The 25,210-nt window shown below is 46.1% G+C and overlaps 1 protein-coding gene across 3 annotated transcripts in view; it reads right to left on the reverse strand.

Annotated features, from left to right (window-relative positions):
* Positions 1 to 13,428: 13,428 nt before the first annotated feature.
* SGK1 (serum/glucocorticoid regulated kinase 1) overlaps positions 13,429 to 25,210 on the reverse strand; it is a 79,502-nt gene continuing 67,720 nt past the window's right edge. Inside the window, exons 1-12 of one of the 3 annotated variants that reach the window (XM_052784420.1) lie at positions 21,530 to 21,841; positions 18,862 to 18,937; positions 18,348 to 18,423; positions 17,788 to 17,892; positions 17,241 to 17,324; positions 17,006 to 17,137; positions 16,617 to 16,729; positions 16,290 to 16,413; positions 15,850 to 15,945; positions 15,582 to 15,737; positions 15,384 to 15,473; positions 13,429 to 14,659 (exon numbers count right to left, since the gene is read on the reverse strand). In XM_052784420.1, coding sequence (XP_052640380.1) covers positions 14,492 to 14,659; positions 15,384 to 15,473; positions 15,582 to 15,737; positions 15,850 to 15,945; positions 16,290 to 16,413; positions 16,617 to 16,729; positions 17,006 to 17,137; positions 17,241 to 17,324; positions 17,788 to 17,892; positions 18,348 to 18,423; positions 18,862 to 18,937; positions 21,530 to 21,761 — 1,452 coding nt within the window. In that variant the 5' untranslated portion in view covers positions 21,762 to 21,841 and the 3' untranslated portion in view covers positions 13,429 to 14,491. Of the gene's footprint in view, positions 14,660 to 15,383; positions 15,474 to 15,581; positions 15,738 to 15,849; positions 15,946 to 16,289; positions 16,414 to 16,616; positions 16,730 to 17,005; positions 17,138 to 17,240; positions 17,325 to 17,787; positions 17,893 to 18,347; positions 18,424 to 18,861; positions 18,938 to 19,041; positions 19,260 to 21,529; positions 21,842 to 25,210 lie in introns of those variants that run through there. The other 2 variants (XM_052784421.1, XM_052784419.1) reach the window with 2 other exon arrangements.

Raw genomic sequence — 25,210 nt, forward strand, 5'->3', positions numbered from 1 at the left:
GTCACTCACCACCTTTATGTTAATAATGATATCATAATCTTCGCCGTAACATAAATCCATGGGAACTATGAGCTCACAGAATCAGGTTTCATATTGTTGATCTGGGTTTCTTGAGCGTAGACAAGCAAAATAGGCTCCTGTTTTATGGGGTTTGCATAATACAGTTTGGGGGAAAAAAAATCCACTGCTTTTAATGGGGATTTTTTTGAGAGATCTTAAAAGAATAAAATATGTCTATCTTTATTCCACTAGAGGTCACCAGCACAATATTTTTACAGAGAACACTACAGGAAAGAGCAAGATAATTTCAGTTCAAGAAGTTCGCTTGGGACTTAACTATGTGATGAATCTGGACAGATAATAATTCTGGAATAACTGTTTGTACCAAACTGCTTTGGAGAAACTTCTTACACAGATTTCTGCTTTGGGAGCTAAGCATTCTTCTGGGAAAAAAAATAATAATAATAAAAAAAATCATTTTAATTCTGGACTAGAGTGTTCACACCGTAAAGGATACCTTAGAAAAGTTAGATCATACCAAAATAAGTACACTGAGCAGTTATTTTGAAGTGGTTAGGCCACAAATAAAAAGTGGAATATTCACTAATAGGAGAGGAAATTAAAATAAGGATTTGAAATTAGATTTTGTGCTCCTTCTTTCCTGTGGCCAGATCAGTAAATGAAGACCTGAGAGGATGTTTTGAGGCAAGATAACATTAACCTAGATTTGGGACTAGCCCTGTGGCTACTCCCAAGTCCGTAAGGCTTTGCAGTATGCTGGCAGATACCTCTGCCTGTGGCACTTCTGCTGCCTCCTCCCTGCAGCCATGTGGGGATCTGGTCTGTGATCGCAGCAACAACTTAACTCGTTAGGGACACGCTCAGTCAGGCATGTTGCTGCTGTGCCATGCCGTCGGTTATGCTGCCTCTTCCGTGGGGCTTAGAGCCTGTGCTCAGCAAGTGGTTGTCACATCTCGATTGCGAGTGTTATTGCAGCTGGCTAATAGCAAATTTGTTATGATATGCTATGCAACATATAAATAATCAGAGCCAGGGGTGGCAGCAGCAGTTGTTAAATCGGCCCCATATGTGTCACACATCCAGCGACAGGAGCATCCCAAACAGAGCACCGAAACTGCTTTTCCCCTGCAGCAATCTGAGGCCTCCCACAGCTCCCCTCTTGTTTCCCCCTGGCAATGTTGCAACCCACTTTTCTTCCCCCAGAGCTGCACCATGCTGTTATCTCTCTCTGTGTCAGGTTGAAGCCTTACTTAACCCGTTATCCCAAGGTGTTAACATGGTGTCCCCTTGACACCTCATCCTATAAAAGGATCAGGTTGTATAGCAGAGCCATGGGCTATGTGTATTGGTTCAGTTGCGGGAAGGTTGTATTTTTCCATGAATAGTGCAATTGCAGGCCTTGGTGTGCTTTTCCAGAGGGGAGTAGGGCCATCACACATCCTGCTGCTCCAGGAGATAAGGGCACACAATAGCCCGGAGCCATGGTGCACAGCCCCTAGCACACCACCAGGAACTTCACCTTTGCTGACAGACTGGGTCAGGGGCCAGGCAACGGGAAACAAAAAGAGTCTCTTCCCAGAAAGTCCTGCATTGCTCATGAATCACCTGATAGCAATGGCAAATGCAGATGCCAAACATTGTGCAGCTCCATGAGCGCTGGCTTACGTAAACTATTTAATGAGTTCATGTGCACATTTGCAGATATTTTCCTCTCCCATGTTCTGCTCCCAACTTTTTGCAAAGCCTTAACCCAGTTATCTCCTTGTTCTTCTGCCCACTTTAGGGTCTAACCACCTTCCTAACCTCACCCTCTCTATGGGCATCACCTTGGCTGTGCTCCACCAAAGGAGGTCAGGAGACAAGGGGCTATTCACCTGCATGAAACTTGGAGCCACTGCAGGCCCTGTCAGCTATGGAGCAGTTCAACTTCAGCCTGTGAGAGAGCAGGAGATGTCAGGCAGTGAGCGATTCATGATAGCACACCAAATGTGTTGGCTATATTGTCACTGGGCAATCTGAGTGCCAAAATGCAACAAATGTCACTCCTTGCAACTCCCTCCAGCTGTGAGGGGAGCACGGCAGAGAGCTAGAGAAGGTGGCTGCAAAACTTCCAAAAGTTTTTGGCAGCAAGTGGTGGTTTAGAGGTATCAGAGACTGCAAAACCCCCACCTGCTTAGCTGGGCCACTCACATTTGGGATGGCCGGAGCAGGAACTGAAGCAGACTCTTTCCAGTGCCCCACCATGCACCACGAATTTAGAAGGAACAGCTAAACCACTGTATATGTGAGCAATTTTACTCCTCACGGCACTTGACAAGCACCAGTTGCCTTTAATCCATGGCAGCTAGTGCCTCTCAGCAGCATTATCACTGCAATGAAGTCTGTGTAGTTTAGGAAGAGCATGATGCTCCTCCAGTTCTCCTCTTGGTCCTTGCCAATATCGCTTTTGCCTTTTCTTGTTCAGGGTCAAAACCCAATGTGCATAGCTTAAGTAAGGCTCTGGGATAGAATAAAATCGGCCTTTCACTAAATTGTGGATGCTCACCCCCTTGGTATTTGCTTTTGCCCTCCTCTAGCTCACCATCTTATAAATCACAGGTGGCATGGAGGGGGTGAACAGGGACTGATCGTTCACCATCCTCTTAATACAATAATTCTAGGTCACCAAGGAGAAGAGAGGAAGAAGAGAGGTCTGGGAGAAGAGATAGTCTGTGGCCGTAGTCAAGTGCCACTGCTGTCCTCCCACCGCAGGAACTGACAGGCAAGACATGACCTGTGGCACACGACCTGACACTTTTCTCTTGCCTGTCAGGAAAGGTGGGAAGTCTGTTGCCACCAGAAGGTGTGAAGACAGGACAGGGAAATGCACTTGGTTGAAACTTAATCTGGTGAGCTTGAATACAAGTGGTAGTGAAGAACATTGCACATGCGGTTTCTGCACAGGCTCACTGCTGAAGTGAGCACTCTATGTCCCCTGTGGGTCTGCTGAGCCTAGACTGAAAGCCTGGCTGTCGTGTCTTGCTTGCTGTTGCTGTCAGAGTTAACTGGGATGAGCATCGATCAAACTAACGATGTTCCTGCAGCAGAATTGAGTGCAGATTGTCAAAACCAGCTAAGAAGCACAATAGGACTGGTCAAGCTCCCTGCTAGCAGCCCCCCACAAAGGGCTGGGGATGTTCACATGGGCTCCTTTGGGAGAGCAGTCTACAGGTACCTTAAATCTAGTTCAAGGATGCCTGTGCATTCATGCAGGCACACTCCGGTTGTAGGGTGTACATCCTCCCAGGGCCAGGTTCGAGCTACCGTTCAGGAAACAGGATTTCTTACTTCTGAGCTGCAATACCACGCCTCCTCTTAAATTGGTAAACATGGCAAACTGGTACTTTTGTCATGTGGTTTTGGATTAATCCAGATGGGAAAAGCTTCTTGTATCACTTACCTGGAGGGCAGAAAACCTATCCAATTGTGCACTCAATGCTGTTGAGGTAAAAAGGCTGAAGATAGAAGTAGCATACTTAGAGTAAGAAAATATCAGGTATGCTTCTGCTGATTTCAAGATGTGCCTGCTATCAGTGTTTGGGTTTGTGTGTCTACAAATTCTCTTTTGTTATATTCGGAGTGTAAATTAACTTGTCATTCAAATCATTAAGGAGATGTCATTAATGAGCTTATTTTGGGAAAATCAGGACAGAATATTTAAACCAAATGGAATTAAAATGCTTTTCTGATGAAGAAGTTATAGAATGAAATATCTATAATCCTAGCTCTGGAATATACTGGCAAGCTGACACTATATTCAAAGGAGGGAAGGGGAGTAGGTTTTGCATTTGATGTAATCAGCTAGCTTCTGAATTGACTCTTCATTTTAGTGACAGCGCTTTTCCAGCCGCCTTTTCAGAGTGCAGATTTCAATAATAAATAAATAAATAAAGGCCCATTTATAGAGAACTAAGCTTCCTGGAAATACCACATTTGAACTCACAAGCTTCTTAACATCCTTTTTATATCCTGATGGTGTAATCAGTGTATTTTCGTCCTTAGCCAGCAAGTAATTTGGCATTAGCACCTCACCTTATTTAGGGCTGTTGCAAAAGACTCCCGATTTATGGCAAACATAAGAGGAGAATCTAAACCTGTAAAGACAGAGAGTCTAAATTTAGGAAGGGTAATGGAAAGCATTGTATTTAGAGCTAGAAAGGAAAACGGATAGCATCATGGGAACAGATTGCTGTCAGGCTCTTCAGTTCTTTAGCAGGACTCGCCTATTTAGTAGTAATAACCATGATTGGCCAGATTTTGCTTTGCCAGTTTTAACTATGAAAATGCACATGACTCTTTAGCCTTACTGTAATTTATGTTGACATGAATAACAGAAGATTTTTCCCCAATTTTTTTTTATTATTATTTTAAATTTTACCCTTTTTGAAAACTGGCCATTTTAAAAAGGACTGAAACAAAGTTTGCAGTCTTTCAAATAGGAGGAAATTCCTTTTTGGATTTAGAGCCTCCAGGACTAATGTGGAACCTAATTCTTCTGCAACAAGTATCTTGTTAAGTCTATGAATTAAAAATCTCAGGTAAGATAAAAGCTTTCCTGGAAATAAAAAGTGGATGATAGATGCAGGAAAAGCTGAGAAGTATGAGTCCTTACTTTTTAGACCTGATAGCATATTGTTAGAAATGTCTACAATTTAAAAAAAATTGGGTCAGACTATTGGGGTTTGCTGTGCTATGATCAGGGCAGAACCTGAATCAAAAGACTCAGAAAGCAAGCCGTCAAAGGTGCACTTCAATGCCTTATATAGGAAACTAAGGTACCATCTATGGTGGGAAAAGAGAGGATGTGAGATTTCCTGGTCACAGAGAAACTATTCTTGTCTGACACAGAGACAAGGGTGTGACAAAGGGCAGACAAATAGAGAGGGTCACGGGCAACTGGGGTGATGGGTTTTCAGCTGTCATCTTTGTGAAACCAAATTGCAATTACAATTTGCTACTCAGTGATGGATAAATAGAGAGGTATAATAGATCCTATTTTTAATATGTGGTTACATAGATAGCTGCTGGATTTTAAACTACAAGCAATGTTTATTCTACCTCCACGTGTAATGGGTTTGGGTACTGCATGTGCCTGTATGACTAATACCGTGTACCTAAGTGTCATCCATCAGCGATGAGCACTGTGCCAGGAATACAAGAGCACTGAAAATTGAGTTCTTGAATTCTCATCCAGGGAAGGGTATTGATCTCTATTTTTAATTGGTCTCTTCAAAAAGGCAATTCTGGGACCCATGCAGCATTTTTATTTTTTTACTTGAAGAGGACTTACAAGTTGAGATGATAATATAAACGTGTATTTGCTGCAACAGATGAAAGAGCTTAGCTGAAATGGAAGCACTGAATAGAGACCATATATTTGGCTACATGTGGGAAAAATATCCACTGCTTGGTTCATGCACATCCATAAAATGCCAGAGGATAGATGCAAATAACCTGTTTGCAATTCCTCACACTTTGTAGATATTTGGGATTTGTCTCATTTAGAACTGTCATATAAAACTGTCCCCGGCAGAAAAAGGCAAGGATATATTGTCAAAAATTTTACTCACTACAAGAACCTGCTTGTAATTTTAAAACAGTTGTGGGACTATTTTTTTTTAATTGCACAGCAGAAGCTCAGTCTAATTTCAGTAGAGTTAACCTTGCTGTGCCAGAATCAAACTGACAGAAAGAGAGGTGAGAATCAAGCTCACTCTGTTTTTTCTTACTTCACAATCAGTGACCTTTCCAAAATAATTTTAGCAAATTATGTTTATCAAATTTATCAGGTTAAAGTGCACCAACTGTGTTCAGACACTTAAGTTGAGCATTCCTGGATTTCCAAAGTGACTGCAGACCTGACTATGTAATGGGAAGAAGAAAAACCCAGATGCGTGAACATACTTAAGAGAAGATTATCTGGGTTCAGTTTATGCTCATCTGGAAGATGACACTGCTTCTCTTAGAGCCTTCATGTGAACACCATAGTTGAAACATAGGAACCTTTTAAAAATGTTGCACAGTTCATGAACATCGCGAGTGCATGCTGGAACATCGCTGTTGTGGTCCATAGCCCTGGGCCCTGATACGTGGGGTTATACACAGGCAAAACAACAACAAAGTCCTGTTGCCCACAGCTAACAACCCACCTGCAGCCTGGAGTCACCACTTATAACCTCCAGCTGCAATCACATGACTCAAAGGGATCGATTTTCCATAGCCCCGCTGAGTGACCATCAGTGGCTCTGGTATGTGCATGAGACTGCTGAGCCAAATTAAAGTCTCACTTTTGCCAAAATGGCGGGGTTCTGCTCCCCCTCACAGCTTCCCGTCTCCACATCTGTGCTGGACCCTTACTGAGTGCCAGCCCCAGGGCAGGACAGAAAGGAGGGGGGTTAAGGGACCCTCCTGTTTTGGTTAAATGAACTACTATTTTGGCTCAGTGGTCTGTGAAAACACATCAGCACTGGTGGCCTAACCCAGCTGTGCAGTAAAACAGGTCTTGGGTAGCTTAGCCCTGTAAGCTTTACTGTGCAGCCTCCGGCAGGGACAAAAGGCACCTCAGCTGATGGGCAATGGCAATGGGAACTCGCATGCTCTCTTACCAGTCTTTCTTACCAGGCTGCTCCAATCAAGGTGACATGGAAACCGATGGTCATTGTACGTCTGGCCTTTCTGTTGCAAGAGAAGTTGCATAGTTGGAGTGAAGGAAAACAGTAAATCACGTTAAAAAATGCTCATCTGAATGCACTAGCAAGACCTATAGTACATGCAGTGGTAGAGCAGTACTCATCAGAGTCAACTTTTATTCATGTAAATAGTCCCACTGAAGCCAAAGGGAGAACTGGAGTGAATATGTTGTGCGTGTTGTGTGTTGGAAGGCTCTATAATCTGGCTCAGAGAGACTAACCACAGTATTTTAGCATGAACAGTTGGTGAATTATTTTTGACCCAGATGGTAACAGGCCTTCATCAAATGTTTGGTTTGATTCATGCTAGCTGAATGGCTCCACTAATGATGCTCTCATGTTGCACGAAAAAATGGTTTACAGGTTTATGTGATTTAGTATAACTCTGTAGATTTTGGCACTGTTTCACACAGGTACTACTCTTCTGGAAATGGTTTTCTAATGGAGTGTCCCAACATCTTATCTATTTGCAGCTCTTTGCCATTACCTGTCACAATATTTTGCATGATGGCAACATGCCAAGAGATGCAATGTCATGTTAATAAATGTTAATGTATCATGTATACGTCAGGGCAGATAGCCAAAGTGATAGGTGCTTTAGAAATAATAAAACAATTTTTTTTTCTTTTCAAATTTCTTGTTCTCTAGCACTTTTCATTTTATAGGCTGCTTGTTCTTCTTCTCTCCTTGTTCTCAGTTGCTGAAATTTTTTTTGTCACCACAAAATAAGGAGCAGTATATCACTAGTCATCTGTAAACCATAATTTAAAAGTCCAGGCTTTGGAAGTATGTTAATCATCACATCTGATAAGCCTTCTACGGGCTTGCAGTGTTTTTTTTAAACAAATACAGTTTTTCTTTGCTAAATGTTTTTAATTGCTTGCAGGGTTTATCAGCATCTGCAAAGGTAAAATACTTCAACTCCCTAGTAAGCTGCGTGATTTCCAGTTAGTTCTATATCCCTTTGATATCAATCCCATGTGCCTATAATGTGATCTGCTAAATACACATCTACATTGAGCAAAATATGCACATGCTGAATGATCACTTGGGCGGGGGATGAATCTGTTTTGACTGACTGCATTTACTAGTCAGTGAAAAGTCCCTTTATAGGCAATGGAATGAAACCATCCCCTCCAGAGAGCCCACCATCTCTAAGACAAGCGAGATCAATTGCTCTCCCTGGGTACCTGTTTCTCTCTGTAAACTGTAAAGTCACTGTAAAGGGGGACTAGGTGGCTGGCTCAGGTCTGACCTGTATTTATAAAGTGATGTGATTTAATTATCTCAGCCATAGACTGTTTACTGAAGTGTGGCTCAACATATCTCAGTGAGATGATATTCCACATTCAGGATTGAATAAAATAGTACTTGGATAACCACTGATTAAGCAGAAATGGTTCTTATGAAGTTTAGTCCATGTCTGCAAATTCGTCATTCAAAACACATCAGTAATTATAACTTACAACCAACCTGATGGCTGGAATTACTTGTACCCACACCATCAACCTCTGTTTCTAGCCAGGGCTATGCATGTGATCCCAATCCTGAAGCTCCATGATCCTGGAGCACAGAGAAACTTCAGGCCCAAATCTGGAAACAGGTCATATCTGAGACCCTCTTTACCATGAGTCGATAAAGCATGCCCCATAGCTCGTTGCATGGTTATCACTTAAAACAAGCAAATGGGTTATTTTGTCCCTTTGGAAAAGCTGTATACCTACATATCACCTCTATTTCTTATTTCAGTGTGCCTCAGCACAGTCAGTCATTAACTGCAGTTGTATGGCATATATTACTTCTGTTCAAATCCACACAAAGGCTATTTTTAGCATATATGACTGAATTGATACAGCGCAGTTCTCAGCAGGAATCTTCTCTGTATGGCATATACTTTGTACTTGGGGAGACATTAGCTGCACAGCTGTCTTCAGAGTAGTGTGTGCGTTTACCTGAACTAATGAGTTGATTTACCCAGGAAGAGCAAAAATGGTAACTAACTGACTTACAATATGTTTTTGAAGCCATACAGGACTGTACTAGAGCTGTACTCCACTCTCCAGTATACTATAATGAAGATTACATCTTTACAAAAGTAAAGATACAGATATTTGCTATACCAGTACAGAAAATCTTGGTACCAAATCCCCAGAGAACACTCATAAGTGTAGATTCTAAAGTGCAGAAGGAAGGATGTTTACGAGTACCGAGAAAGAAGGATAAAGTCTAAGGCGGCTTAGGCCTTATCCTATAAACCACTTATTTGTGTGCTTCATATATTACATTCATAAGAGATGGCCTGAACTGTGGGATATCTTCTCTTCATCAGCACGTGAGAGACCATTCACAGAATACCAAGTTCCTCACATCCTCCCACATGGTAGGCCGAGCTGATTCAGTGAACAGACCCTTACCGAATAAGCAGGCGAAGGCTGTGGACCATTTCTTAAACAGCTCAATCTTCCCAAATCAGGAACTACTGAAGGAGCCCATGAACATGGCGCAATGTGCTGCTTATCCCTACCTGCTAGAGGACAGGGAGGGAGACAGCAGATAAACATTGCTTTTTGTAGCAGTCAACAATCTATGCACCAAAAAACCAGTGTGGAGGAAACTCTTGTGTCAGCTGGGTACCTCTCAAAGGCAGGTGGATCCAGAGAGGGACGTTACGGAGGAGACTGCACCTGCCAAAAGGAAGGGTTTGTCTGGGCTGCACAGCATCAGGAAAGAAAACCCTCTGTCACCTGGAGGTGAGGCCTGTGTGGCAGAGGAATAGGAGCTATGAGACCGTTCCTGCCCCTCACTTAAGAGGACCTTAAACCGATTGCTAACCCCGGGGTAGAAGGACATCATTTTCCGGATGCAGGAGCTCCCACGCCCTCCTATTTTGGAGTTTTTACGGCCACTCCGATGTGTTCCTCTCGCCGGCAGAAGCTGAGCGCTGCCCGGCGGTGACCACAGGGTGTCACCCGTGGTCCAGGCTGACACCCATGGGCCGCAGCCCCGGGTGCGGGGCAGCCCGGAGGGGGGGGGGGGGGGGGGGGATGCAGTCCTCCAGCTGCAGGCAGCTGTCCTCCGGGGATCTCCCCCCCGTCAAAGAGGGGCACCGCCGGTGAAAGAGCTCAAGGGGGTTCCTGCCTGGGTCCAGGCGGTCCCTCAGCCAGGACAGCGCTGCCACCGCTGCGCTGGGTCGGGGGTACCGGGTACGAAGGGCAGAGGCCTGGCGGGGATGCTGACACCCTTCTCCAGCCCTTTGACATCGGGGCAAAGGCCCTTGGGCAGCGCAGCAGAAGGCACGCTCAGCGCCTGGCTCTTCATGCTTCACCTGCCCCGTCGCCAGGCACACAGGACTCCGCTGTTTTGGTTATTTTTTTTCCCCTTTTCTTTCACTCCAACAGATGGAACAGGAGGAAACTGCTGAGTAAACAACAGACCCCTGCTCCCCCCAGGGCTTGCAAGCATCCACAGCTGGAAAACTCACGCACACAACTGCAGGTGACCAAACAGAAATGTGTAGTGGTCATACACTGTTACTGTAGTGCCTGTACCCATACAGAAAAGCCATGAACTACTGAATTTCAGCCTCTCAAAGAAGAGGACTTTCATTTAGAGCCTTACCTGACACTAAAGCAATCTGCTGGCCAAATTGTCTCTGATTCAAAACATAAATGCAGTACATTTCTGTATTAACTGTTTAAAGTTTTCTTTTCCAAATAGCAAGCCTTTTTTTTTTTTCTTTTAGCCCTCATCTTTTGGAAAGTACTTTTGGAAGCATTTTTTGCAGAAACTTTCCATAGACAGTTCCAGCCAGCATGGAAAATTTTATCCCAATCTTTATATGTTGGTCTTGATAGCAGAAACTGTCAATGTGGGGAGTGTCAGAAACCATCCTTACCACAAGCTGTCTTACTAGCTCTACCGGGGTAACTATAGCCACATAGTGTCACATAAGCATCTGTAGAGCGGGTACTGCAGTTAAACAGGAAAGTAATGTTGTGGAATATTTAATTTCACTTCTTAGAAGAATACAGCTGGGCCAAGATTCATCTAACCTAACTTTAGGTACCCCAGGTAAGATGACCAATTAGGACCACCACCCAAAGCTCTTTTCTGAGCAGTGTCCCTCATTTTTTTCAGCTATCTGTAGAAATGTTTCACTGGCAGTGCAAGGCTGAACAAGAGCCTTGGTTTTCTTCACTAATTTCTACAGGGTCTTTATGAGAAGTGTACAGAAGATGGGCAAAGACTACTTTTTGAAAAACTTTCAGGGGCGAAACAGGCATCTCCTGCTTAACTTGCTTAAGATCCAGACTGCCCTCCAGAAGTAACGGCCTGCTGAGCACAGACAGAGCACAAGAAAAATGCTGTCACTAAGAAGTTTCACTTATCTTCGTAAGAGTCATGGAACAGTCCATGGCTTATGGTACACAGAGATAAGTAATACAGACTAAACCATGTGAAATGTCTGAATTTATGTATTTAAATTTTTACATGTGTATCATCAATACACTCCATCCAAGGGGTGTATGAGAGCCCAGGCACACTCACCATACAAAATACAATATAATGTTTGTTTTAAGGTTCATTGGGTCGACTGTTCTGCTAAGTATGCTACCCAAGCTGGTGGCGGTTACAACACTGCCACCAGCAGAAAATTTGGATGATTACTTCCATTTACGAATGGGTGAAATTAAACCACAGGTTCAGCTCTTAGTCAAATTAACATATAACACCTATGTCAGATGGGATTTCGGGAGTTCTAGCCCTTTGCTTCTCAGTCCAGAGATTTTTCTCATAAGGAAGTACAGACCTTACAGACAGGGAATTCTGTAAAACAACAAACCCCCCAAACAGCTGACTGCCATAGACTCCCTCCCTTCAGACATGACTGTAATACATCAGATTCAGGGAGATTAAAAACATGGACAAATTTTTCACCTTTTCTACACTAAAAAATTGAGGCGGTGTGTGTTGAATATTCATTGCTAGCAGTTGCAGACTTTTGCACAAAGCAGCAGCCACATAATGAGCCTACGCATGGTAAAACAGTTAAAATTACAATCAGACATTGTTTTTTAAAAGTAACCCATTAAAATAATACCCTACATCTTGGCAAAGATGAAAGACACCCAAGGTACAACTCTGAGTTGCTGAAGTTCCATACTTCTTCATTATTATTAATGACCCCAGTGTTTTTTTTTCTAGAAAATGACAGATAGCATTTAATGTTTTGTTACCCTAGGGCTGCAGTTCTCTGCTCGTGTATCTGCACATAGCACCTAGCTAACGCCTGGGAAATGTGAGGCAAAGATAACGCCTATCACAAAACTTCATTGCTTAGCAAGTGCAGTTTCATTTTCTATAGGAGCAAATTAGCACTATAGATTTTAACATCTCTAGCCTACAAGTCATCAACACAAAGGATGTTTCAGGCACATTATAGCACTGGAAGACTTGCAAGGCCTGTCAGTACACTATTCAAAGAGTTAGTGAACTCATGAATTTGGGATTGTTGGAGTTTGAGGGGGAGGCGGCTGCATCTCTTTCATATACTAACGCGATTTGAAAGGAGAGATGTTTCTATAAATTAGCATTTTCAGCTCTGAGTGTGGTCTCCCAGACACAATTTATAGCTGAAGCCATACAGGGTTTTTTTTGCTCCTACATCCAACAGAGAATAAAAGATGGAAAGTTAACTGCATGCTTTTATCTTGGACATATAATGAACAGACGTATCACCCCTATGAAAGCTTTGCTTACACTGCTGTTATCACAGTGGCCCAAGCAACAGTTAACTTTGCCCAGTTTTTCTCAGCAACTGCTCATTTTGATTCTCCAAATTGCTAAAAGACCACCAACTGCAGTAATCAGTGGATAATGGGAGCCGTAAATAAGGTGCAGACGCCCCATCCTTCATAGAAGGAAGCCATCCATCACCATGCAGAAGAAATTGAATGGGATCACCCCAGAAGTGGTTATCTTAATTCTTGGCTGAAAGTCCCTCTTGCAGGCCACCCAGTAGTACTCGGTAATAAAACCCTGTATTAACAGCTCAGTTTTACATGTATGCAGACCCCATCTAGCTAAGCATATAACCAGTTGATGAAATCTGCATTCCCGATACAGATTTTGTCACACCAGTAAACACAGGGTGCATTACACTGCCCCAGGTCATAGCAGCAACGTTCGATGCTCCAGGATGGACTCTGGGGTAGGGAGTTTCCATCAGTCTTAAAACCACCTGCTTTTAGCATATGCCTGCAGCATAGTGCTAAAACAGCTCAAGTCTTTATATACAGCTGACCTAAGGACTTAATTCTTCAAGTGTAGTTACGCTTTGTCCACACCAGAGAGCAGTACCTTCACTTTGCTAGAGGTAGAGAAACTCCTTTTGAGGAACTGTCAACATTTGTACCACATAAGAGCACCCACATTTATACACACCCACTTGAACACCCCCAGTTAGAAGACCAAGTATTTTGCCAAGGTGTGTCCATGATAAGACTTGTATGGGTGCAGTTTGATGGAGTAACCATCACACACCTAAGCAAAATTACACAGGTATCTCAGCTGATTGGCAGCTCAGATTTGTTCTTTATCTTTTTTTTAAAAAGCTGGCTAACACTTTTCAGAGAGAAAACCTTAGTTTTAAAATAAAAAATGACAAGAGCTTATGGAAGTATTTTTCAGGATTTTACTGCAAACCAATGGGTTTGGTCACAAAAAAATATGATACATATAACCATGTTAATTATATTACATTACAATGATGGTATACATTACAAGTAAGTCTGTAAGTTTAAATATACATCTAGAGTTACAACTGAATGTACAGATCTTTTTTACAATACATACAAGCAGGAATTAAAAACCCCCAAACCCCAAACCCATAAATAATGCCCATTTTACAGATGACATTTTTTAAACTAAAAAAGAAAAAAGAAAAAAAAAAAGAAACCAACAGCTTTGACCGACTGCAGCTGGGGCATTTTGGTCCATAAAAACCCTTTCTAAAAATAGAAATATTTTTTCATAGCAGCAATGCTTTCTTCAAGCATTTGGATACAAGTAATTGTGAGCCCATTTCAATAATTTTAGTTGACTGTATAGATTTACAAAAGAAATTTCAAAATTACACTTAATTTATCTTCCAAATATGGAAGAAACAAACAATGCCCCACATTGTGGTATCCTGCAAGTGTCACACTGATGCTTTAAACTAAGTCCATCTGTAGTACGCAGACCACACGCATACCATTTGTTCACATAGTAAACCCACATAAATGAACTGAGAAACACACTCTGCAACAGCGAAAGCTTTGGAGCTCACAAGATCTCATCAGAAAAAGGCACATTTCACAAAATCCTTATCACGTTCAGATAGATCTTCAGGCAAGGCTTTTCGGAGCACGATTTCAAAACAGCTTGTTCTTACTCCTACGATCTGCTGCAGGAGTCTATGGCAGCAGTCACTCTTGTTTTTCTTTCCCAAGGAGACAGCACCACTTTGGGGGAAGAACGAATGGAAATGAAAAGCCTGTAAAGCTCATTTAGAGAGTGATGTGCTCTTCAAAAAAACTTCCAGCAAACAGTGTAGTTGAAATTAAGGCTGCAAAGCTGCCATGGTGGAAATGTGCAAATTCTCTTTCAAGATGACTGGTCGACTGGCAGTTCCACCAGAAGGCCAAACAAAAAATAAAAATAATAGTTATTATTATTAAAAAAGAAAGAAAGAAAAATGTTCACAAGAAAGAGTCCACGGGTGGGGCATATGAGAAGCCCAAAAAAGCCTCAGCGGCTTCTTTGACGCTGGCGGTGATGAGGATGCTGTCTGGGGACTGGCCGATGGAGTTGGGGACTGGCTCATCTGTAAACTCCGGATCGAAGTGTCGCAGGTCACTGGGGCCACTCTGCAGAAAGGGCAAGACACAACATTTAGACCCAAATGCTTTGTGAGTGCACAGTTCAATTCAAAATGCCGACGAGCACCCTTGTGTGAAAACTCAGTGTTATCACCTCAGGCCCACTGTTTAACAGCCTTTGTCAGTTTTAGTTTGACCTTTTTTTGTACCCTGCTGCAGATTGTCTCAATAAAAATAAGGTGGTTCAATTTAATGCACTACCCTCCAACTAAGCGCATGCAACAGAAGCCAAATGCAAACACACCACTCTGCCATGCAGCAGTTTGCAGGGCAGGACTTTGATCTCAGGGCTAGTTATTAAATTTAGTTTATAAAATGCTCAGAAAGTGAAAGACAACAACGTCCACAACCATATCCCTCTCCTTAGATGTTACTATTTGACGAGCCAAATGTAACTCTGCCCTTGGGAAGCTATTTGCTTTCTACATCTTACCTTCCCCTTTGGTAAAACGGGGATGCTGGGGATTATTTTAAAATAGCCATGCAAATGACGCATGCGAGGCCAAAAAACCAAGCTAAATTTAGATTGTCTATCACCAAAAAGTCACCTACAGCTTATTTTTAACCTTGCCTGGATAGCCAGAGGGGAACGAAAAGCTGTGTTCCCCAAACACAGCCACCTGGCCAGTTCCTCCCCGCTCCTGGGCACCCCACAAAGACAAGGGGCGAAAACACACTCTCCATACATTCTATAATTAGAAGTGATACGTACCACATTTGGGTTAAAAGGAGGTGTAATCTTCTTATTAATGAGATCATCCCAGTTAATTGGGGAGAAGAAGATGTGATTCTTAACCTCCATCTGTTACAGAGAGAAAAACAGATTAATTCAGACCCAAGCTAATGCAAGCAGCATGGCCTAGTCACTCCCTGCCGTGCTGCCTACAGGCACTGGCCCATTTGCACTTACAAAGTCCTCCTTGGCACCAAGCCTCTTCGTCCTATCCTTCTGCAAGAGGCCTTCCAGGAGGTGTCTAGCCGAGTTGGTAATATTTGGCTTCAGCTGCAAAGGTTTGTTCAAGATGTTGTCGTACATTTCTGCTGTGTTCCTGCTGTAGAAGGGCGGCTGTGGGAAAGGAGAGACCCAGGTTAATGAGCCTCACAGGCGGGCATGGGGTTTCTTGTGGGGAAGGGACAAGTAAGCTCGTTTGATTTGTCACAAAGGATTCGTTGCTTACCAGGCCATAAAGCATCTCATACAGGACTGCTCCAAGGCACCACCAGTCCACAGTCCGGTCATAGGGCTGCTTATGAAGCACTTCAGGAGCGAGATACTGTGTAAGAGAAGGAAGAGAGCCATGTTAGCCAAAGGGACCTTTATAATTAGGAAAGCCTCTCCATTCTTGAATGAAAGCAGCTTACTGAATCCCAGCAACATCTAAGCTACCAGAAAGCTACAAGCTCTTTATAAACAGGGAGATGGCTTGAGAGCTGTTCTCTCCTGCTCAACAAGCTCTGTGTGTCCTACATGTCCTCACTGGCAGCCTGATATTAGAAGACCTGTAATACCCCCTGCTTGTCTAACCAGCTGTAAATATACATGGGAGACGTCAGCTTGCACCGACGAGGACAGCACTTGCTGCCACTCTGTGAGTGGCAGGCTAAGGGTTGGCCGTACCTCTGGTGTGCCGCAGAAGGTGGAGGTCGTGCCATTGTGCTCTATGTTTTCTTTGCAGAGTCCAAAGTCAGTCAAGACGATGTGTCCCTGCGAATCGAGCAGGATATTCTCTGGCTTCAAGTCACTGTAGGAAGAGATGAAGGAAGACAAGTGTTCGTTAGAGGAGATACAGTAAGAATATTTTAGGTGCAATTGTTTACAGAACTTCACTAAGTCACAAAAAAATATTAAAAGCAATTCTGAGCTCATATTGAGATCAACTTTTCAATGCTTATTCAAGAAAGCACGTGGTTTTTTCAGTCTGACAAACTGGACGAGGTTGCTTACCGATAAACAATGTTCAGGGAGTGCAGGTAGCCCAGTGCACTGGCAATTTCAGCAGCATAAAATCGGGCTCTTGGCTCCAGGAAGCAACGCTCCCTCTGGAGATGGTAGAACAACTACAGGAGACAGAGAGAACAAAGTTGTGTGAACGGCGCCAAAGCCTGTTAACAATGCACTTAATTAGACTCAACATATATAGCGAGGGAGAACAATAGCAGGAAATGGCCTAACGATCCTTTGGTAGTTCAAAACTTGGCAGGCTGAAAACATTCAATCTAGTAACTTTTCCCCCATGACTTTTCCCCTTGCAAGTCTTTTTTATTTAAAAGGAAGGGTGAAAAAGTCCACCGTGCACACGATAGGAAATACTACTTCATTTTCTTACTGCTTACCTCTCCACCATTGATGTAGTCTAGGACAAAATACAGTTTGTCTGCAGTTTGGAAGGAAAAGTGAAGCCCGACCAGGAAGGGGTGTTTCACATTTTTCAGCAGGACATTGCGCTCTGACATGATGTGCTTCTCCTGAAAACATAAGAAATCATCAATGTTTAGTACACTGGCTTAGTAATAGCAGTAAAAATATATTTGATGGACATTGCAATGGCATCACGAAGCAGCAGCTTACCTCCTTCTTCTTCAGGATTGCTTTTTTCTGCAGGACTTTAACAGCATAGAACTGTTCTTCTGCCTTATGCCGTGCAAGGAGAACCTAAAAGAGGATAAAATCCCAGAACTGAGCAATACTGAAATACAGAACAACTTGTAAACACAACTGGAAAGAAGCCTTTATGTTAACTGCTGAGCACTGCCACATCCCTCTGGTTCAATGTGCAAGCCCTTTGCTGGACATGCCTAATGCTATTACCACTCTGGCAGACTAATCTAGCCCACCGTTCTTTACGTCTAGTTTCTTTCCCTTTCAAAAGCAAAGTATATATTCTTCCCAGCACCAGTGCACCACACTCCCTGGCTCTTTTATGACTCTTTCAAACACAGCACACCACTCCCTCTCCCTGCAGCTACACAGGGAGCCAGGCACTGGGCAGCAGGACATGCTCGGGTCTGGTTTAAATGACCACCATTTACCAAAGCCAGTACAAACCTGACCCTCGGGCATTACATACAAGAGCTGAAGTGTAAATAAATTACAACGAAAAAGAAGTTAAGTTTACCTTCCCAAAACTGCCTTTTCCAATCACTTTTAAGAAATGAAAGTCTGATGGTTTGGCATGTGGGTTGGATGATGGACCAAGATTGATCTGCTGTGAAGGACTGGGCTAGAAAAATCAACAGACAGAAACCACATTTATTAAAACAGTTTGGTAGTGAGAGTCTCGACAATGTCCCTTTTTAAAAAATATAAATACAGTGACCTTGAAAATGAAGATTAGCACTCTTCTTACCACTAAAATTTAATATTGACCTCTACCAGGTACCTTAAACTGTTAGGCACTGCCTAAGAAGAGTATAACAGCCATAGCTTACTTAAAAGTTCTTGTTGAGGTCTTAGCCACATTCCATAATGAAGGAAGAGCTAATAAAGCTTTTTAAAATTTCTTCTCCATGTCAGGAGAAGAAAAAGTTTCAGTCTAACTCGATTAGACTTTTTCCCAGTTACATCAGTGTGCTATAAGCTGAACAAAAGTAACACTCATGATGCTAATTCTGCTACACTTCTATTACTGTCTGATTCAATTTTCTAAAAATGCTTCACTGAGTAAAATCTACTTACCGGAGGAGACGGATTAGCATTCATAAGTTCAGGCTCTTGAGGCTGGGAGATTTTCAAGATAGACTGAACCTCAGGGCTGCAAGGATAAGGGCATGCATGATTAGAAGAGTTCCCAGAAGCATCAGGCAGAGCTTTCCGCCAGAGGGCAAGCATGTATCGCGGACAACGAGTTTTGGGTTGGGCTATTACAGAAGGCAACTGAAACAATCTATTCGACTTAAGGAGTAAAATTAATCTAGAGAAAGTAAATTCCGTCATACAAAGAAGTGTATTTATACTGTAAGTACAGTTCAAAATGCGGGTGAGTCACTACAAATCCCACCCAATTTATTTCTCCCAAACCCAGCTCACGAAGATTGTTGCCAAGTGAGTAATACCTCAAGAAGATCAATTAACTCTTCCGTAACAGTCATGCCAGAGGTATTACAGTAAACAAACTTTTTTTTTTTAACTGGATCTCGCAATACGGAGTGGTATTTGTGACCGAAATCCTGCCAAAATTTCTGATACTTACTGCTTGCATGCATAGGAGTTGGTAGCTATCTTCTGAATGAAGTCGTTTAGCCCCATTCTTCTCTGCTTCATGAAAGCTATAAAAAGGACAGGGAAAGGAAAAATCAAATCGTTAAACCAGCCTGCGAGAAAAATCACAGCTCCCCCAAGCATCCTCGAAGAAGCCCCCCCTGCCGCTCACCGATGAGGATGGCCACCATCCCCCTCATCTTCGAGTAAGTCAAGGTAGGACCAGACGCCTCGGCTGCCTTCACGGTCATTTTGGAGCGGGGTGGGGGGTGGTGGTTGGTGGTGGTGGAGATAAATAACGAGCGTACGATATCACCGGCTCCCAGCACCGCACTGCCTCGGCGAGGCATCCGACGGCGCTTAAGTGGCAGCGGTGATGGGCGGGACCGGGGCGGGGCGGCGACGGTCGGCCCCCCCCCCCCCCCGACGTCCTCGGAGGCAGCCGGTGGCCGCCTCCGAGGACGTCGGGGGGGGGACCGACCGTCGCCGCCCTTGCCACCGCCCTACCTTGGCCGCAACCCCCGGGGGACGCCCCCCCCAGCATCCCCACCGTGCAGAGCATCCACGAGCAAACGCATCAACCCCCCCTCCTTTTTTTTTTCCGGTTATATAAACTTGAAATCTGGTTCTGCCCTCGACGAGCATCAATTCTTAAAGTGTGCGGTGTGTGTGTCCCCCCCCTCAACCCGCAGCCCGCGTCCGCTGCCGGGCCCCGCCGCCGGCCCGCCGCCCCGGGGGAGCGGCGATAAGGGACGCTGACGTTTCCTTGAAGGAGCCGCAGTGACTCAGGAGAACAAGATTTCCTGCCCGGTTTTCAGTAAAACAAACAAATGTCCCTTCTGTGCACTGCCCTGATCCCGGCTGGGACATTACTGAAAGGGAAAAGGAAAAAAAAAAAAAAACCAACAAACCAGCGTCTTTTTTTAATGCCAAAAAGGGAAACAAGGGGAAAAAAAAAAAATCCCAGTCCCCTGAACTTGGAGGAAAGCGCAGAGATCAGCTTCTAGAAAAGGTGGGGAGATGACCGAGGACTGGACAAGTGCACTAAGGGAGGGGAAAAAAAAAAAAAAAGGAAAACAGCCCCACTCCGCAGTTTTTGCTTCCACTGTACACGGTCATTTAGAACACCGTGTACCGGGACTTAATTGCTCAAGTCGCTTCCTTGCGGGCTCACCGCGTACATGCACGAAGCACAAGGTGAAACGATGCTGCCCGGGGACCGCCGTCCCCCCGGGCGCAGGCAGACCCAGCGCAGAAGCCCTCGCAGGGGGCAGGCGCGGCCGGGGGGTGCCGGGCTCCTGCGCGCTACAGGCGGGTGGAACTTTCCACCCGACGGGGCGTTCTTCATGCGCGTATTTCGCCTTGCTGTGTGAGCGAAGGGCGCTGGGCTGCGGCCAGCGCCTCCAGCTGCAACGTGCCCCCCTCCGCCCCCCGCCCGGAGACCTTTTTTTTTTTCTCTTTTTTTTGACTCTGCACCCGCTGCTGCTGCCTCTCCCCGCAACCACAGGCCGCCGCTGGGCGGCATCCCTTGGCAGCTGCCTATATCATCTGCCTCGGGGCGGGGGGGGGGGGGTGATGGCAAGCACCCCAGCACAGCAGCCGTCAAAGGCTGCAGCTCACCCTGAGCAGCAAGACGGATGACCTGGAGTACAGAGATAACCCCCGCGAGGTGGGCACAGCTCTTAAAAAGCGCTGCAAAGGCTTTACAGCGAGAGAGTAAGGAGGGATGCTTGCCGGCTCCTCTCGTCTCTGCACCGAGCCGCCGGTGTCCTTCCCGGAGCGGCGGGGGGGGTCTGCCCGGCCCCGCCGGCGCGGTGCGGGGGAGCGCAAGGGAGCCGGCGCCAGGGAAGGAAGGGGCGACGGAAGAAGCAAGGAAAAGGTGGCTGCAGCTGGCAGGGCTCTAGCTTCTCCCACTTGTTGCTTTCCTCACTGTTGCAAAAACTGTCACTCTCATTAATGGAAGGAAAAAAAAACCCACAAAAAACTAAATGACCCCCAAACTTGATATACTGGAATAGGCGCAGCCAGTCTCCTCAGCCCCCTCCGGACTGCTTTCAGAGTGCTGCTGTTAAAAATTGCTCGAGACCCGCAGTTTTGAGGGTACCCGGAGCTCCCGATCCCCTCTCGCTGGCTCCCCTGGCATCTCCCTCCGGGCTCAACGACGTGGCGGCCCGCAGCCGGGCCGGCGCTGCCTCCCCGCCACACTCCCGCCAGCTGTGCGCAGGGGCAAGCGGCTCCCAGCCGCCGGGCAGGCTCCGGCGCAGCCTCCCCCCCTCTTCTGCACAACCTGCCGCGGGCTGCAACCCACTCGCCTCCTCCCCCGCTCCGCCGCGGCCCCCCACGCTGCCCGCGAGTGCCCGCGGCGCAGCCCGAGCGCGGCCCCCCCCCCGCCGCCCGCCGCTGCGCCCCGCTGCCCCCGCTCCGGCCGGTTACGCCACCACCCTCGGCCCCGCTTTGCATCGGCCTTTTAGCCAGGGCCCCGCTGCTCTTGCCAAGTCACCTGGCCCCTTTCCGTGCCAAACGCTGCCGCGGCCGTACCCCGCACGCACACCCCCCGCCCCGTATCCTCCGGTGCCCCGCTGCTGGAGGGGTTATTCCCCCCCCGGGGAGCAGTTTTCCTGCCGAGGCAGGGTGTCCCGCCGGCAGAGCGGTGAACCCACCTTTCAGCGACGACTTCTCCTCTTTGCCCCTCATCTCGCTTCCCGCCGAGAGCCCGGGCGCGGCGCGGCAGCGCTGAGGCTGCGACTGGGCTCCCGGCCGCCGCTGTATTCCCAGAGAACTCCCCTTCCTGGCCGGGCGGCCCGGAGGCAGGAGGGAGGCGGCGAGGGCGGCGAGGCCGGCCGCCGCTACCGCTGACCCGTTTATGGACGCAATCTCGAGGGCGGCTGACATGCAGGAGCGTTATAAAGTTCAGCACGGGCCGCCCCGCACACTCTGCCCCGTTGCAACATCGCCCTCAAAATTACTGTCATCAGCGCGCACACGCACGGGCAACGGCGGGGGAGGGGAGGGGACGGGGGGGGGGGGGGCCGCTCCGGCCCTAATTGACCTGCCGGCAGCGGCTAACCCTGCCCCACGGAAGGAGGCGCTGCCCACGCTCCCCCCCGCCACGGCTGGGTGCGAGCTGCCGCGCGCACCCCCCCCCCCCCAAAAAAAAAAAAAAAGAAAAAAAAGGCTCCGCGCCAGGAGGGGCAGAGGCGGGGCGGGGGGCTGCCGCTGCCCGCGGGAGGCAGAGGGCTGCGGCTGCCGGCCGGGCTTCCCCGCCGGCCGGATAGCGCCGGGGCGGGACCGGCGCCCCGCTCCGACCTGGCACCCAGCGCCTTCCGCCGGCAGCGCCCCGGCGGCGCCCCCCGCCCGCGCGGCTCCGCTCCCCCGCCGCCCGCCGCCCGGCCCGGCCCGGCGCCGCGCACCCCCGGCCGCGCCCCGCTGCGGGAAGCCGGTGTCCGTCCGTCCGTCCGTCCGTTCGACCCTCCCGCCCTCCGGCACCCACCTGCCGGCTCCCGCAGCCGGCCGGGCCCTCGCCCCCTCCCCGTGCTGGAGGTGCCGCTCGTCCTCTCACAGCACGGGCGTTTTTAATGTGGAAGGGAAGAATTCCTCCCAAGGGACGAATTACTATTGCTTATAATTCACGCGGCGTTTTAAAGTCATGAATTGGAGTTCTCAGAAGCCCGGGGTTTGGCTCAAAAACCTGAGCGTCCTAAAGTTGCGTTTTAAAACTTTTCCCTGCAACGACAGCAGCAAACACCTTGACAGTTGAAACGGGTGAGAGCACACAAGCAAGGAAAAGGTACCCAAAGATCCCCTCTTTCAAAACCCAAGTCTTCTAGAAAAGCATCAGACATTGTGAAAATCTCGATAAATTGCAAGGGCTTGCATCAAGAATTTGTGTAGTCAGTGGGCTAGGGGTGTACAGCTAAAAATTAAATACAAGAGAAGAATAAAAAAAATTACAGTGATGTTTCACACTCATGTTACTTTTCTCTCTCAGACTAAAATTTTGACAAATTGTCCTGAACTTCAAATTAATAATTTTTCAAAGCAAAATTAATAAAAATAAAGTAGAAGGTGGACAACGAAAACAAAAAGGAAAGGGAGACTCCACACAAGGGATGTTAAAAGTTACTGAACTCCTTGCCTTGGGATGTGTGCACACCAAAAGTGTGGATGGGTTCAAGAATGGCCGGACAAATCAATAGGAAAAAAAAAAAAAAAGATTTGACTACAAAGATGGTGTGTCTGAGCCGGAATGTTCCTGGACCACAGATTCCTGGGAACCAGGGGTCTTTTGGGGGCAAATCACTGAAGGGTTGCCCATTCTTGCTCTTTCCCTTAGCAGTGCACTGTTAGCTGGTGCTGGTAACCCAGACTGACCTACATGGACCTTGGGCCCACACCTTCATTCTGATAGTGTTATATTGCACTTCTGAGTGGCATGATACTGGTTTTTTATTCACAGAGTTTAACCATTCAGAAAACCCCAGGAACTGCTGCTTACTGGCAAGAAGAAAGAGAACTGATTTGATTTGTAACATAATGTAAAGCATTTGACTCTGCCAAATAGCTGTATTCCATGTAAAAGTAGCACTAGGTAAACAAATGCACGTCAAGCTCTTCACCATGCCAGCATCCAAATCAGGGCCCCGCTGCCGGGCTGTGAGAGGTGCAGAAACACACAGACTGTGCTGGAACTGTGGGCGACCTAGGCCATAAGGGCAGAGCATGCATGACATGCTGGCTTACTGGTATGCGTAACCCCACGGTCCTGCTGACGCAGAGATTGGGACATGCCCAACGTAAAGCTAGGAGGGATGTGATTCAATTTATCTTAAAAAATGAACACACACACACACACACATCACTAATGTGGGCCTGTGTTGGCCAATGCAGTTCAAAGCACCTTCAGCAGTAGCTGGACTGTGGAAATTTGTCCCTCTAGAGAAGTCTTGCTGTTTGGAGGGTTTCTTCTGCGGTGGACAGATAGATGTTAGTCCTGCCTGACAGTGTTCATGAGGCACAGAGAAACTTTCCTCTCTTGCCCTTCAGGAAGGTCAGAGGCTTCAGCAGACCACATGGTAACTGGAATTTGTAAGCTCTCTTCCTCTGATTCTGTCCTGGTTCTCACTGTCTGCTGTGGAGGAAGATTTATGAATGCAATTCAGTGCCTCCATCCTTCAGGAATTAGATTCTCTGATAGCTTCTGAACTTCGGTTTGGCAATGAATTCAGTGCTGAATGAATGAATTCCTGCTTACTTATCTTGCTGAATCAAGACCTTAGGATGTAGCAGGTTGAACTGTTCCTAGAATTACTTGGCTGACTCTGGAAGGAAGCTTACCCAAATTCTGCAACTGTTTTCAGCAGCATTTGGCTTTGGGTTTATTAAACAAAGATGGAATTCAAGCCTTGGACTGTAGGAATGATATAGCCCCTGAATGCAAAAGGCGATGGCACTCCTAACAGCATCTGTCTGCTGAAGCAAAATCTCAAAAGCTTTTATTTTCCTCCTGTAAATCCCCAACAAACAAGTTCTTGTCTCTGACCTTGTAATTAAGTTTCATGTGCAACAGCCAAAACTTTCAGTCAAGACCTTCAGGCTGCCCCCACAAATGATGTCTACAAGTAGCAGCAAATAGATAAGGAACTGACTAACAGCTTTAATAACAACCCCAACAGAGATTTTAAATCAGGAGCTTTTGAATGCTGTCAACAGGTCTGCTAGACGTTGTTCTGACAGGAGGTTTATTGACTGAAGCCCCTATTGATCTGGAAACATCTAATTGATTTCAGTGTCATATTTTGCCAAACGCAAGTTTGGAACATCTTTTATTTCCCTTTTCTGATGCTTACGGAGCAGGTTTACTGCATTGTCAATAAGAGGCTTTAGTGCCAAGGGATTACTCACAGGATCACAGTGATGCAGGGCTGTACTGAGAAAAAAGTAATTCCCGTCCTTGTAGAAAGCAGTGGAAAATTACAGCATCCTTTAGATGCACTCACCTCTAGTTAAAATAGCTGATAAACGATGCCCTAACTTCCGTTTTAATTCCAGCACACTGATTTGAGTCTAACGGAGTTGTTGTCACTGTGACTTTATGAGCAAATGTTGCAGGTATTTCAGCCCGTAGCAGTCAAGAGAGGGGTGACTGCAGAGGGAGCACATTTGTATGCCTTCCTCTGAGTGTGCCCCCGCCCCAGATTATTATAAATCCTTGCAATATTGTGTAGCCTCTCTAGCTCAGAATCCTCATAAAGCCAGGTTGGATGACAGATACTTGAATTCATTGTTGTTGTTATAAACTTAAAATAATGTGCTGTGACTACACAGCATTTGGTCTTATCAGA

The sequence above is a fragment of the Harpia harpyja genome, chromosome 4 (genome assembly GCF_026419915.1).
Source record: "Harpia harpyja isolate bHarHar1 chromosome 4, bHarHar1 primary haplotype, whole genome shotgun sequence".
NCBI lineage: Eukaryota > Metazoa > Chordata > Aves > Accipitriformes > Accipitridae > Harpia > Harpia harpyja.